The sequence below is a fragment of the Pipistrellus hanaki genome, assembly GCF_964339955.1.
Source record: "Pipistrellus hanaki genome assembly, chromosome: 11".
NCBI classification, from domain to species: Eukaryota; Metazoa; Chordata; class Mammalia; order Chiroptera; family Vespertilionidae; genus Pipistrellus; species Pipistrellus hanaki.
In genome coordinates, this window is record NC_140513.1 from 21653717 (window position 1) to 21666480 (window position 12764).

The 12764-nt window shown below is 42.4% G+C and overlaps 1 protein-coding gene across 3 annotated transcripts in view; it reads left to right on the forward strand.

The window, feature by feature from the left end:
* GRIN3A (glutamate ionotropic receptor NMDA type subunit 3A) overlaps positions 1-12764 on the forward strand; it is a 139121-nt gene that overhangs the window by 99627 nt on the left and 26730 nt on the right. For all 3 annotated transcript variants that reach the window (XR_014796419.1, XM_084899741.1, XM_084899740.1), the window contains exon 6: positions 5187-5338. Coding sequence is in view for 2 of the 3 variants with exons in the window: in XM_084899741.1 (XP_084755867.1) it covers positions 5187-5338 (152 nt within the window). In the remaining variant the exon portion in view is untranslated. The remainder of the gene's footprint in view (positions 1-5186; positions 5339-12764) is intronic.

Genomic DNA, 12764 nt, shown 5'->3' on the forward strand with positions numbered 1-12764 from the left:
TTTTTAACTATACATTTCCTAGCCAAAATATATTTTCACCACTCTTAGGCTGAGTAAAGCTGATTTATCCATGGGGAAAAGATCAGGATTCTATTCTGAAAATTGTTCTCTTGGGCTATTAAGCTGTATGCAATTTCCAGGGTGCCTGATGCCTTCATCTTTAGGGTTGAAGGATTCCATTTTGCTTCATCCATCAGCCACAAAGTAGTCAACCTCGTCTTTATTGCAAAGCCATGTTTCTAATGATAATGAAAGCAGCTCAGGCTGCTAAGTTGAGTCAGCAATTTAAAAATAAGAACTCTTTGACCAGTGAACACATCAAATTCGAAAAGCAACTGATAAAGAGAAGGATGGGGATGAAACCTTCTAACTTTTACTATTTTTTATATATTTTTTATTGATTTTCTTACAGGAGGAAGGGAGAGGAATAGAGAGCTAGAAACATCCATGAGAGAGAAACATCTACCAGCTGCCTCTTGCACACCCCCCTTCTGGGGATGTGCCCGCAACCAAGGTAGATGCCTTTGACCAGAATCAAACCTGGGGCCCTTCAGTCCACAGACCGACGCTCTATCCACTGAGCCAAACTGGTTTTGGCTAACTTTTACCATTTTTTGTTTCTGAATAAAATGGAACTTTATGTCTTTTAGCAAATACCTCTTCTCATTGCCATGTAACTTTTTTCTTATTTCTCCCTTGATAGTTTGTTTTCATAATCTAATAACTATTATTGTTAAAAATCATTAAAATGACAATATTCAATATATGCAGTAGAATAGAAAATTAAAAAGGACAGTAATCTATTTTTAGCAATTGCAGCTTAACTTTGACATGATGGAGTGGAGTGATTTAAAATTTATTATTTCCCATGTAGCAATTTCTTATAAATGTCTCTGAAACTTCAACATAGCTTTCGCCCTGGGGCAATTTTTATACTTTTGTGGTAGTGCCAAAATTCTTTTCTTAGAATATGCAGATTTATTACAAGTATTAACTTCAGATTTTTAAACTGTCTTATCGTGTATTTTTGTCACATCTTCCCAAAAATAACCACTGTAAGAATCAGTCTCAGATGCCTTCTCTCATCCTCTCATATGGCAGCAATCTATTATTCATCTGAACTCCACAGACTTTTATCCATTCTCCTCCTGGCATCCTAGTCATTATATTTCACCCATATTGAATTTATGCCTCACCTATCTTTTTTCCCTAGAAAGGCGCTGTGACTTCCCACCGTATTGTACAGTTATGTATGTGTGTCTCATCTCCCCATGTCACCACGAGCTTCTGATGGCTAGAAAGAGTATCTGATTGAACTTGGCAGCCTCTACAGCACTTGGCGGAGTGTCTGATACAGAATGAGCATTGACTACATGTTTGTGGGATTAATAAATAGATGCGTAGGTGTGCAACAAACGCTTATCAAGTGAAATACGAAAGCTATTCTGCCATTGCTACACTAAGCTGGGCTGAGTAATTTAAGAGGATTTGTAGGAGGAATAATAGAGGCAGGGAGCATCCTTGCTAGTGCATTTCCAATGTATAGCTCACATTTACATGGACAAAATATGCCCATCAATGATATGTATTCGTGTCTGCTGTTGAAAACAAACCGCCAGTTTAGATGACTGTGGTTTTGTACTGAACTGCTGCCTAGTCCAGCATGATTGTGGTGCTATGGCCTACATGGAAGGGGAGGAAATAGCCCAGCATTCCCTTCACTTGGTCGCATGCTATGCTAGGTAAAGTGGACAGAGCACTGGCTTTAGACTCAAATAGACCTACTGTCATAGTTAGCTTTGCCAACTATGAGCTGTGTGACCTTGAACAGTTTACTTATTCAGCCTTCAATATGTGAGGAATACATATTCTGCTTGGGTTCATAAAGGAATTAGACACAGAGTGCGGAACGGTGTCTGGCACACAGTACCGTAGGTGTCAGTATGTTCTAGTTTTTATAATTATAATCCCAGAGTGATTTCACTGAACTGTATGCTACACTTTAGTACACAGTCTTAGTCAGGTGCATGATCTGCAAAACAGGTAAGGTTTATTATAGAGCAGGACTTGGTATATAGTAAGCCCTCGATAAATACTACGAGCATTTGTTGTTGTTGAAAACTATTGCCACAGGGGCTGACTATTATTGTATTTTTACAATATTTTTATGATATAATAGTTTGTAATATGTTGTGAGAAAATACAATAATATTCAGCAAACCGGGCCTAATTATCCTGACCATTAACCCGCTTCCACCAGAGAGTTTCAATTCCTCCTACTATATGTTTGTATATGCCTCAGTTCTTCATCCTCATACTAGGGGCCCAGCACGCGAAATTACACGAGACCCAGGACCCAGAGTCCTGCGGCTCACAGGACCCTAAAAGAGTCCTGCAGCTGCTGCTGCCATGGGAGGGGGGACCCAGAAAGCCACCAGCACCTCTGGTCAAGTCCTCCAGATTCAAGTCCCCTCCCACCTGCATGCACCTGCTGCGCATGCAGCCTCCTACTGATCAGTCATTACTGTGTGACGGCTTGATAACCACAGTCTTTTTATATAATAGATGTAATAAAATAATCATTGTGCAGTCATTGTTTAATATCTGTCTCCCTAATAGAGTGGATACACCGCAACTTCAGGGGCCATATCTGCCTCGCTCACTGCTAAATCCGGACCACTCAACCCAGTGCCTGTTCACTCAGTGTATTTGTCCATTGAATGTATGAGTGAGTCAGTAGGTCAGTGAATATTATTATGCACGTCCTAGGATTGTGCCTGGCATGTAAATAAGTATTGAGTGAATGTATGTGCAGCGGAACTGTCAATAGCATTCGTTATAAGAAATGTTTCTAAAGAAAACTGCTACATCCTTACAATTACTCATCACACACCCAGAAAAATATATTATTTTATGATAACATCTGCAGAACAGGCTGCTCATGTGAAGCCTTTTATTCTCAGTCTCGCCTTTCTAACCAAAACCAAGCACAAAACAGGCCCTCAAAATAGCTTTGTGTATGAAAAATTCTAATCATGTTCTTGACATTGTCAACATTTCCTTGACTTGCCATTGTTAAGGAACAAACAAAATTACCAGGGAAAAGAAAACATACAGCTCTTCAAAACTCAGGAGTCTTCTCTGCATTAGTTATGTCTTGTCTTTTATTGGTTATGTTCACATCTCAGACCCCATCCTTTTTTAAAAAAAGGATTTGTGTAATTTATGTATCTGCTATAAAAATAGGAACAAAAACTAATCTACTTGGAAGTAAATTGTTAAGATACAATAATTTTGGCAGGTATTTGTCACTAGTAAATATCTTTGGACTCGTGACAGCCTTTTAGCTTTTATCTGTGAAAAAGAAAGTAACTATATTTTTAGTTTATCTTCCTTAATTATCTTGAGGGCAAAATGTCTTTTTTAATAATAATAAAAAAAAAATTCTGCTATTCAATAGCTCAAGATAAAATGCAGGTAATTAGCTCTTCCACAGGCTCATCAAAGAGATTCACAGTGCAGTAAGAGTTTGGAAAGCAAATAAAGGCACACAGAGTGAGGATATAGGGTCCAAGCTGCTTAACCAAGCTGACACCAAATTCCCTCAACCTGTGTTCCTCCTGCATCCTTTTCCCTGACTCCCTTGCCTTCAGTAACTACTATCCTGGATTTTTGGTTTATCATTTCCTTGACTTTTTGTAAACATACTTTAACCACATATATAGGAATTCCTAAAAGTGGATTGTTTTGTTTTGAATCTTTCTAAATGTACACAGTGGATTCATGCTGTAATTTTCCGGAACTGACCTTTTCACTCCAAATCTTTTTTCTTTTCTTTTTTTTAATATATCTTTATCAATTTTGCAAAGGGAGCCAGAGGAGCCAGAGAGAGAGAGAGATAGAAACATCAATGATGAGACAGAACCATTGATCAGCTGCCTCTGGCATACTTGGGAATCAAGCCTGCAACCAGAGCATATGCCCCTACTGGGAATGGAACCATGATCTCCTAGTTCATAGGTTGATGCTCAACCACTGAGCTGCTGTGGCCAGGCTCAGTCCATATCTTATTGCTAAGAGTCATCCATATTATTGCATGTTGTTCTAATTAATATGTTTCACACTATACTATAATATTCCAATTGTGTAAATACTCCACAATTTATTAACCATTCTCTTGCCAAAGCACCTTTGAGTTGTTTGCAGTTTTTGCTGTTATGAACAGTAGCTCTCATAGCATATCTCCTGGTGTGCTTGTGGAAGACTTCTTTGAGAATGTACTTGAAACTGCTGGTCTTAGAGTATATAATTGTCCACCTACACAAAATTGAATGAGTATTTGAAACATCAAACTGTTTTCCAAAGGGGTCATATCAATTTGCATGACCACGAATAATGTGTAAGTGATCTTTTTGATCTGTCTTCTCCCACACTTGGTATTACCAGACTCATTTTTTTTTAATCATTGGAGTTAATTATAAGTTGTTTTTGTTATTTTAGTTATGCTATCGCGTATGTTTTAGGGTCTTACTGTTTAAAAATAAACAAAATAAAAGTAACAGAGCGCCGTGCATGACCAATGATGAGACTATGTCATAAGCCAAAGATTATAATTACAACCCACTTTTGTGTACTTCAGGTCTAGAGCAGGGATGGGGAACCTTTTTTCTGCCCAAGGCCATTTGGATATTTATAACATCCTTCCGCGTCCATACAAAATTAACAACTTGAAAATTAGCCTGCTATATTCGGTCAAACAATTAACTCACCCCTAATGCCTCGGTAGGGCCACGCCAAATGATTTTGCAGGCCTTCTACAGCCTGCAGGATGGATGCCCCCCACCCCTGGTCTAGAGAAAGGGCTCTAGCAGAGGCAGATAGGGAACCCTAGCCCTGATAAAGACCTCAATGGTGGCTTCTAAGAATATCTTGAAAGGAAGCGCAGAGGCCTTGGGGAACAATGCACCACCTGTATACTTTGCACAGCCCATTCCTTTCCTTTCCAGACTCATCTACTGCGAGGGGCAGCAGATCGAAGGTAACCATACCTCAGATACCTTTGAGTCCCTGGAAGGCAAGATGGTGATGGTTCGCCTTACCCTTGTTACCAGGCCTAATGGCCACATCGGCAACCTCTTAGGGGCCTCTTAGGTGAAAATCTCATCTGAGACTATCTTTTCTCCTAGGATATGGCATCGGGCTGCCCCCCAACTCTCCGCTGACTTCCAACATATCTGAGCTGATCAGTCAATACAAGTCCCACGGGTTTATGGATGTGCTGCACGACAAGTGGTACAAGGTGGTCCCCTGTGGCAAGAGGAGTTTTGCTGTCACTGAGGTAAGGGACCACTGCGGATAACATTAACACTTTGTCTAGCTTTACCTTGAAGAATAGGGTGTGTGTGTGTGTGTGTGTGTGTGTGTGTGTGTGTGTGTGTGTGTGTTTTTCAAACTGAGAACAACCAGTTCCCTTTTATAGATGTGAAACGAATACCCAGAGATCTTAAGTGATTTGCCCAAGGCATACGGATCATCAGAACCTGCTTCTTTCATGGCAATGCTCTGCCTTTACGATGTAATTATAAAGAAACCTGCAAAGGGAGCCAGAAATTGGATGATTAAGATAGGAAACTAAAAGGTGAAACAAGAGCGCCTGTGAGCTCAGCTCAGGCATTTAAAAGGGAAGCCGAATAAACCAGCACAAGGTCAGCCTGACATTTAAAAGAAGAAGAAAAAAATCTAAAGCCAACGATAATGGCTTCAAGTCGCTTGCATCCGTGTATCTGATTTCCTAGTTAACATGTCCACTCGACTATCCTGTAGGCATCTCATATTTAACTTGTCAACAGCTGAATCCTTGATCTTCCTGCCTCAATGTGCTCATCCTTCCATGCTTCACATCTTGGCCATGGTACCTCTGTCCGTCCTGTTACTGTTTCCATAAACTGGCAGGTGTCCTTAATGCCCCCCACGTCTCCCCTTCTATACCCATCAATAAGCCACATCTTTTGTTTCTATAAAATATGTCCCAAATATGCCAATTTCCACGGTCATCACTTTAGTCTCCAAGCCATTGTCCCTCACCTGGACCACTGTAAAAGTCTCCCCATTGGTCTCTCTGTTTTCACTCCTGCCTTTCTTCAATTAGTTCTCCACATGGACGATCACTGTTCTGCTTAGAAGCCTGCAGTGGCCTCGTGTTAATTAGGGAGCCATGTAAAGCACTGAGCGCGGCCTGCAGTGCCCTGTGGGATATGACCCTGCCTCATTCTTCAGCCTCATAGCATGCCTCTTTCTCTTGGATCATTACAGCCCCAGCACAGTAGTCGTTTTAGGCAGAGATACCCCAGTGGCTTCCCTGCCTTCGGGTCTCTGCACAGGCTGTTGCTTCCTCCTCCTTAAATACTCTTCCCCCTGACACTTACCCAGCTAATGCCTTCTCATTATAAACTCTCAGCTGAAATCTCCCTTCTTCAGAGCCTGCCATAGTTCCTGATTCCATCCGAATCATATCTTATATCTCACATTATTTCATAGCCCTCGGCATCATTTAAATTTTATTATTCATTAACATATATTTAATCAGGTTATTATATTAGTGTATTTCTCCTTCATTAGATTATAGGACCTCTGGGGGCAAACATGTTGTTTACTGTTGTGTTCTCAACGCCTGCTTCATAGAAGGCACTCAGTAATTGTGGAATAAATGAAGCAGAGAAACCAAACACTATATATGAGAAGAAGTTGGGAAGCAGAAGTTCAGAACATAAAGCAAGTGTGATATTGGTAGTCTAGGATGCTGAATAATGTCCCCCCAAAGTTAATGTCTTCAGAATGTGACCTCATTTGGAAATAGAGGGTTTTGTTTTGTTTTTTCTGGAGATAATTATTTAAGACTAAAGGCCCAGTGCAAGGAGCTTGGCTCTCATGGCCCTGGCTGCCTCCCAGCCCCACGCCCCCCCCCACCCCACCCCCACTGGTCGTTCCAGAAGATCGTTCCAGAAGGTCAGTCCACCATCAGGTTTAATTAGCATATTATTATAGCTCTTTATCATATAGGTTAAGATGAGGCAGTACTGAATTGGGTGGCCCCTAGACCCCGTGATGGTGTCCTTACAAGGCCATGTGTAGAGACATACAGGGAAGAAGCGCATGTGATGTCAGATGAGGTGGAGTGATGCAGCCATAAGCCAAGGGGGGCGATGGCTTGGCTGCAACCACCAGGAGCTAATTCTGCCTCAGAGTCTTCAGAAAGAACCAACTCTGCTGATATCTTCATTTCGGACTTGACTTTCTGAAATGTAAGAGGAAAAAAGTTTTGTTTTAAGTCACCCAGTTTGTGGTGATTTGTTATAGCAGCTTTAGGAACCTAATACTGGTAGATGATAGATAGGTAACTAGATAGATAGATAGATAGATAGATAGATAGATAGATAGATAGATGATAGATATTGATTTTACTTAAATAACAGAAATGTCTTTTCCTAACTCAGAAATCAAAAACCCCTAAAAGAACAGTGAATAACTACAACTAGAAACTGAGACATACTAGTCAATGCCCTTGACAATTAAGTTTACCTCTATTGTTTTGGACAGCCATGACAAAAAAAAAAAAAGAAAGAATATAAGATGGGTTATAAAGCTGTTTAAAGAGAAAAAGAGATGGAAGTTAGTCTGTTTTTAGTACTAAATTCTAAAATAATTCTTTTTTTCATAACAGAATTGGCAATGTTTGCAAAATGCAAACAAAAAAAATTTCCCTGGCTAATTATTGTACTGATGCTTCATAGAAGTTGTGAGCAAAGATTTAAAGGAAGCAAAGGGGAAAATGGGAAATTATGTCCTGTTCCTCACCACATAATGGAAACTGTACATAATAGAAACCAGCAATATTGACTCATTGGTTCTCACTACAAATCCAGAAGGCAGGTATTCTTGCCTTTATTGGAAGAGGTTTGCATGGCTTTCCAGAAAAGAAATACTTGTGGGTTTACACTGATCAGCTGAGTTAATTCATCAAGAACGCAAATAAACCAGTTATGTAAACGGACAATCAATGGGTCTGGGCTGCCTATCACTACTTGAGCTAATTAAGCAGAGACAGGGTTGAATCATATATGAGTGTTTATTCCAATAATGCTGGCAGTATGGGAGAGCAGCAGGTCATCCACCAAAATCTGCTCTCCCTCCCTACCCCAACCCCCACTTAAGCCAGCTGCAATTTGAACAGACTGTCCAATCTCAGAAGGAAGTGAGGGGGGCCCCTAAGAGATCAATCAAAGGACTTGAATGCATGCATATAAGCATAACCAATGGACACAGTCTATTGAGGAATGAGGGCCTGTGCTTGAGGGTGGGAGCAGGTGGGCTCTGTTGACTAATGAGTTTGCCGACCAGTGCCCTAGGCCAGTGTTTCCCAAACTTCTCTCATGATGAGAATCACCTGGTGGAGTTGTTAAAATACAGATTCCTGAATCCCAACTAAGAAGTGCTAAACTAGAATTTTTGGGAACATATAGGTAAAATCGTATACTTAACTAGTGCTCTAAGCTTAGCATTAGTTCAGTGTACAGTGACGCTACCTGTGTGCATTTAAACAACAATACATATCCTTGTGCACTGACTGGCACATTTGTCTGGAACAACCCAAGACAGAATTTCAGGATGTCACCGAACCTAAAGATGGAGTGGAATGAAATAAAGCCAATCTTCAGCTCATGGATTGAACTTCCACGGGTCTCCACCTGTTTGCTATCTTTTTTTTTTTAAGCTTTCTCCCCGAAAAGGTCAGAAGACAGAAGCACGCCTGGCAATGCTTTGTTTGCCATTCCTTTAACCTCAAATATCATGCACTGCTGGGCTGTGTTAGTGTAAGGAACCAGGACTTATTTTAAAATCAGACAAGACATATTTGAGACCTGCCTCTACCAACAACTTAGCTGGGCAAGTCCCTAACCCACCTCAGTCTCAGCTTCTTCAACTCTTCAGTGGCTCTTGTGCAGAATAAATAAAATAGTCATTAAATGAGCCTGACCCACCTCCTTCCCCTGGAGGTGAGGGGAGGGATGAAGGGTACAGGGCACCACAAGCCGGTATATTCTGGAGGGTATCACACCTAACAGGCGCTCTTGAGGAAGATGTTATTATTATTATTATTATTATTATTATTATTATTATTATTGATTTCAGAGAAGAAGGGAGAGGGAGAAAGAGAGATAAGAACATTAATAGGAACATTAATGATGAGAGAGAATCACTGATTGGTTGCCTCCTGTGCACCCCACACTGGGACTGATCCTGCAACTCGGGCATGTGCATCGAACCATGGCATCAAACCATGACCTCCCAGTTATAGTTGACACTCAACCATTGAGCCACACCAGCCAAGCTGTTAATTTCTGACCTTACCTTCCAATTACCAGGTACAGTCCAAGCCTATGTCTATTGCCACGGAGTAATTAACACCCTTTCACTCCAAAAACAGTATCCTAGTTCAGCTAAGGAATTATATGGTCACCTAGTAATACTATTGAGACATGAGAGACACCTTTGGCAGTCGGACATTAATACGTGGTCCCTTGTGAGAACCTTGATCTATTCACCTCTCATTTCTCAGCAACCCCAGAACTGTCTAGCGGCAGTTTCTCTGGAGGAAAAACTCATTTTTTCCAAATTCCAGGGCTTTATCTCCTCCCCAGAGTCACCTAGGAAATTGCAAGTCCAATTCTGCAGGCCAGACTCTGGCAATTTTCAGAGAAGAATTTTAAATTGCCCTTAGATGTTTCCTCATGATCCTCCCTGCACAGCTGTGCCTCTGCCCACAGTAGACTCATCATAGTCCAATTCCACGGGGAAAGCATACGGCAGGCTTTACATTGCCTTCATTTCCTTTGACTCAGGGAAAAAAATATTTTTTTTAATTTTTTTTCCAAGTCACTGAGTGAATTTAAGAGCTCCAGGGAAAGTTTTGTAAGATCCGTTATTTGCAAATCAGGAAAGGGAAAACAGCAGATCACAATTTAGCCAACTCCCCAGATTCTTCAAGGAATTATTAAGATATATGATGATACCTCTTTTCTAAAGTCTACTGTAAATAATGGGCTGAATAATGTATCTTTTAGCCAACTGGGAATCATAAAAAGGGATGAGGGAATGGTGATCTTGGCACAAAATAGGTATCACACTCAAACAGTTTGAGTAGAGTTTTCCAGAAAAGATTTGCAAAGAATCAGTTTAAGGAAACCATCCGAAAGAGTGCAGTCTCCCAGACAGGTAAGGTGAAGGAGCCATCACCACATACAGGCTCAAGTGGAGACAAGGGGGCACACCATTCCTAGAACCCAGTGGGGAGCAGGGGCTTTCTACCGGAGCTGGTGCCTCTGGTTAGGGAAAACCCCAGTGCCCGGGCCGAGGGCCAGGGAGTAAATGCCTGACATCAGTCTCCTCCGTGTTCCCATCTCCTGCCACTGCCTTAGATCAAGGCAGCCATCTGTGGGGTCCATAGGAGACTTTCCCAGGGTGCAGAGCAGGATGGGAAAAGGTGAAGAGTGGATGGGGGTGGGGTGGGGGGTCGGGAGAGTAACCAAAGGAATGTCCATACATAACCCCCTCGTGGCAGTTGGAGGTGGGGCTGGGCCAGTTAGGAGAAAGGGCTGCAGCCTGACCATCTGAGAATGCAGCTCCTGCACCTGCAGACAGAAGTTCACCTGCAGGCAGAGGTGCCCCGGCAGGCAGAGGCCAGGCCTTGTGCGGGAAGGAGAAAGAAGTATGACCAGGCCCACTGAAGGACCCTGGTCTTAGGAGTCAGACCGCCCTGGCTCTTCCATGACAAAGGGCCAGGCAGCTTTCTATATCACTGGGACATTGACTTAGCCCCTCCAAGCCCCAGTTTAATTCCTATCTTGCTGGGTTGTTACAGGGTTTTCTGTCTCTGAATCCAGAGATTTCATGTTGTTATTGAGTGATAAGCAAGAGGTCAAAGGTTGTGGTGAAAAGAGCTGTGTCCTTGGAATCCAGGGAGTTCGATCACTTGGGGTAGGAAAAGGGAGAAGAGAAGTTTGAAACAATTGAAAAGGAGATCATCACACTTTTCAGTGTTCATGATGATCAAGGCAAGTGCACAATAGGAAACTTTGCCCCATTCCATCCTTGACCTCACCTTCAACTTGACCCTCACCCCATCCCTGAACTTACTTCCTCCTTGACCTCACCCTGTTTCTAGCTTCCAACCACAACCTGACCTTTAATGCACTCTTCACCCTTCCCATCCTTGACCTTCCCAATCCTGAACTTGCAGTAAGGGATGGGGCCACAGGGCAGGGATGAAGATGTCCGTTAAGGACACTGTTAAGTAATTTTTGAAAGCCTAAGTTTAAATCGTGTGTTTTTAGGAGCCTGTAGAGCAGGGGTCCTCAAACTTTTTAAAGTGGGGGCCAGATCACGGTCCCTCAGAGAGCTGGAGGGCCGGACTATATGAACTACTAATCCCTACTATAACACCTTGGCTGCGCTCACTGCCCAAAAATCCTGGCGGGCAAGATCAGACTCCCCTGGGGGCTGCATGTGGCCCGCGGGCCGTAGTTTGAAGACCCCTGTAGAGGAACAAATGTAAACATAGCCATGGTGTCAAAATATCCATGTCAAAAAGGGGCATGAAAACACCATGAACAAAAATTACCTAACCTCATCCTAACTGGTTTGGCTCAGTGGATAGAGTGTCAGCCTGTGGGCTGAGGGGTCCCAGGTTTGATTCCGGTCAAGGGCATGTACCTTTGTTTCGGGCACATCCTCAGTAGGAGGTGTGCAGGAGGCAGCTGATTGATGTTTCTCTCTCATCAATGTTTCTAACGCTCTCTCTCCCTTTCCATTCCTCTCTGTAAAAAAAATCAATAAAATATATATATTTTTCAAAACCTAACCTAACCTCTCTGAGTTTCCTCTTCTGCAAACTGTAGGTAGAATATTTGAGGTTTCTGAAACAGCGTAAGGAATAGAGATAATGTGCATAAAAGTGCCAGACATGTAGTAGTGCTGAGTGGGTGGTTTATATATCCATCCTCACCCTACCATGACCCACTGAGTGACCTTGGGCAAGTCACTTAAGCTCTCCTAAGCTCACTTCTTCATCTTAAGACTGAGCATGCAGCGGTCCAGTTTAGAGAATGCCGTGGGTCTCAAGGGGGTTCATTTTCCAGGAGCCCTGACCTGCCTGGGACACAGGGGACAGTGAACTTCCTGGCCTCCATCCCTGACCATGGCCCCAGACCACCAAAATGTGCATCTAAATTAAGGTGGCCAGACGTCTGGCCACCTTAATTTAGATGCATATTTGAAACCTGTAAATATTGTTCCCTGAGAAAACAGAGTTTTCTCATGGCAGATCCATTCTTCCCTCTGTTGATTTGAGCGGCAGCGGGGGAGGAAGGGTCAGTCAACTATACATTGAAAGCCAGAGAAAACACACAGCCACATCGAGAAGCTTCAATGTTGGTCCATTTTCTGCCCAGCTTATTTTTTCAAACCCAAAGGGAACATTACGGGGGTGAGCGAGGGGTGGGTTGTAACTGCAGTCTTTTCTGCTCTTGACAACTAGGTCACATCTCAGTAGCTCCCTGTCCCTATCCCTTTCTTTTTCAATTTAAAATGTCACTGCTATTCAACCCACTGAAACGTAGGGAGAGGCGAGGAAAGTTAATGACTGTAGATTGCTCTAAATTGAAAACCCGTGTATGCCGAGAGCCACCTTGACAGCTGAGTGCTTCCCT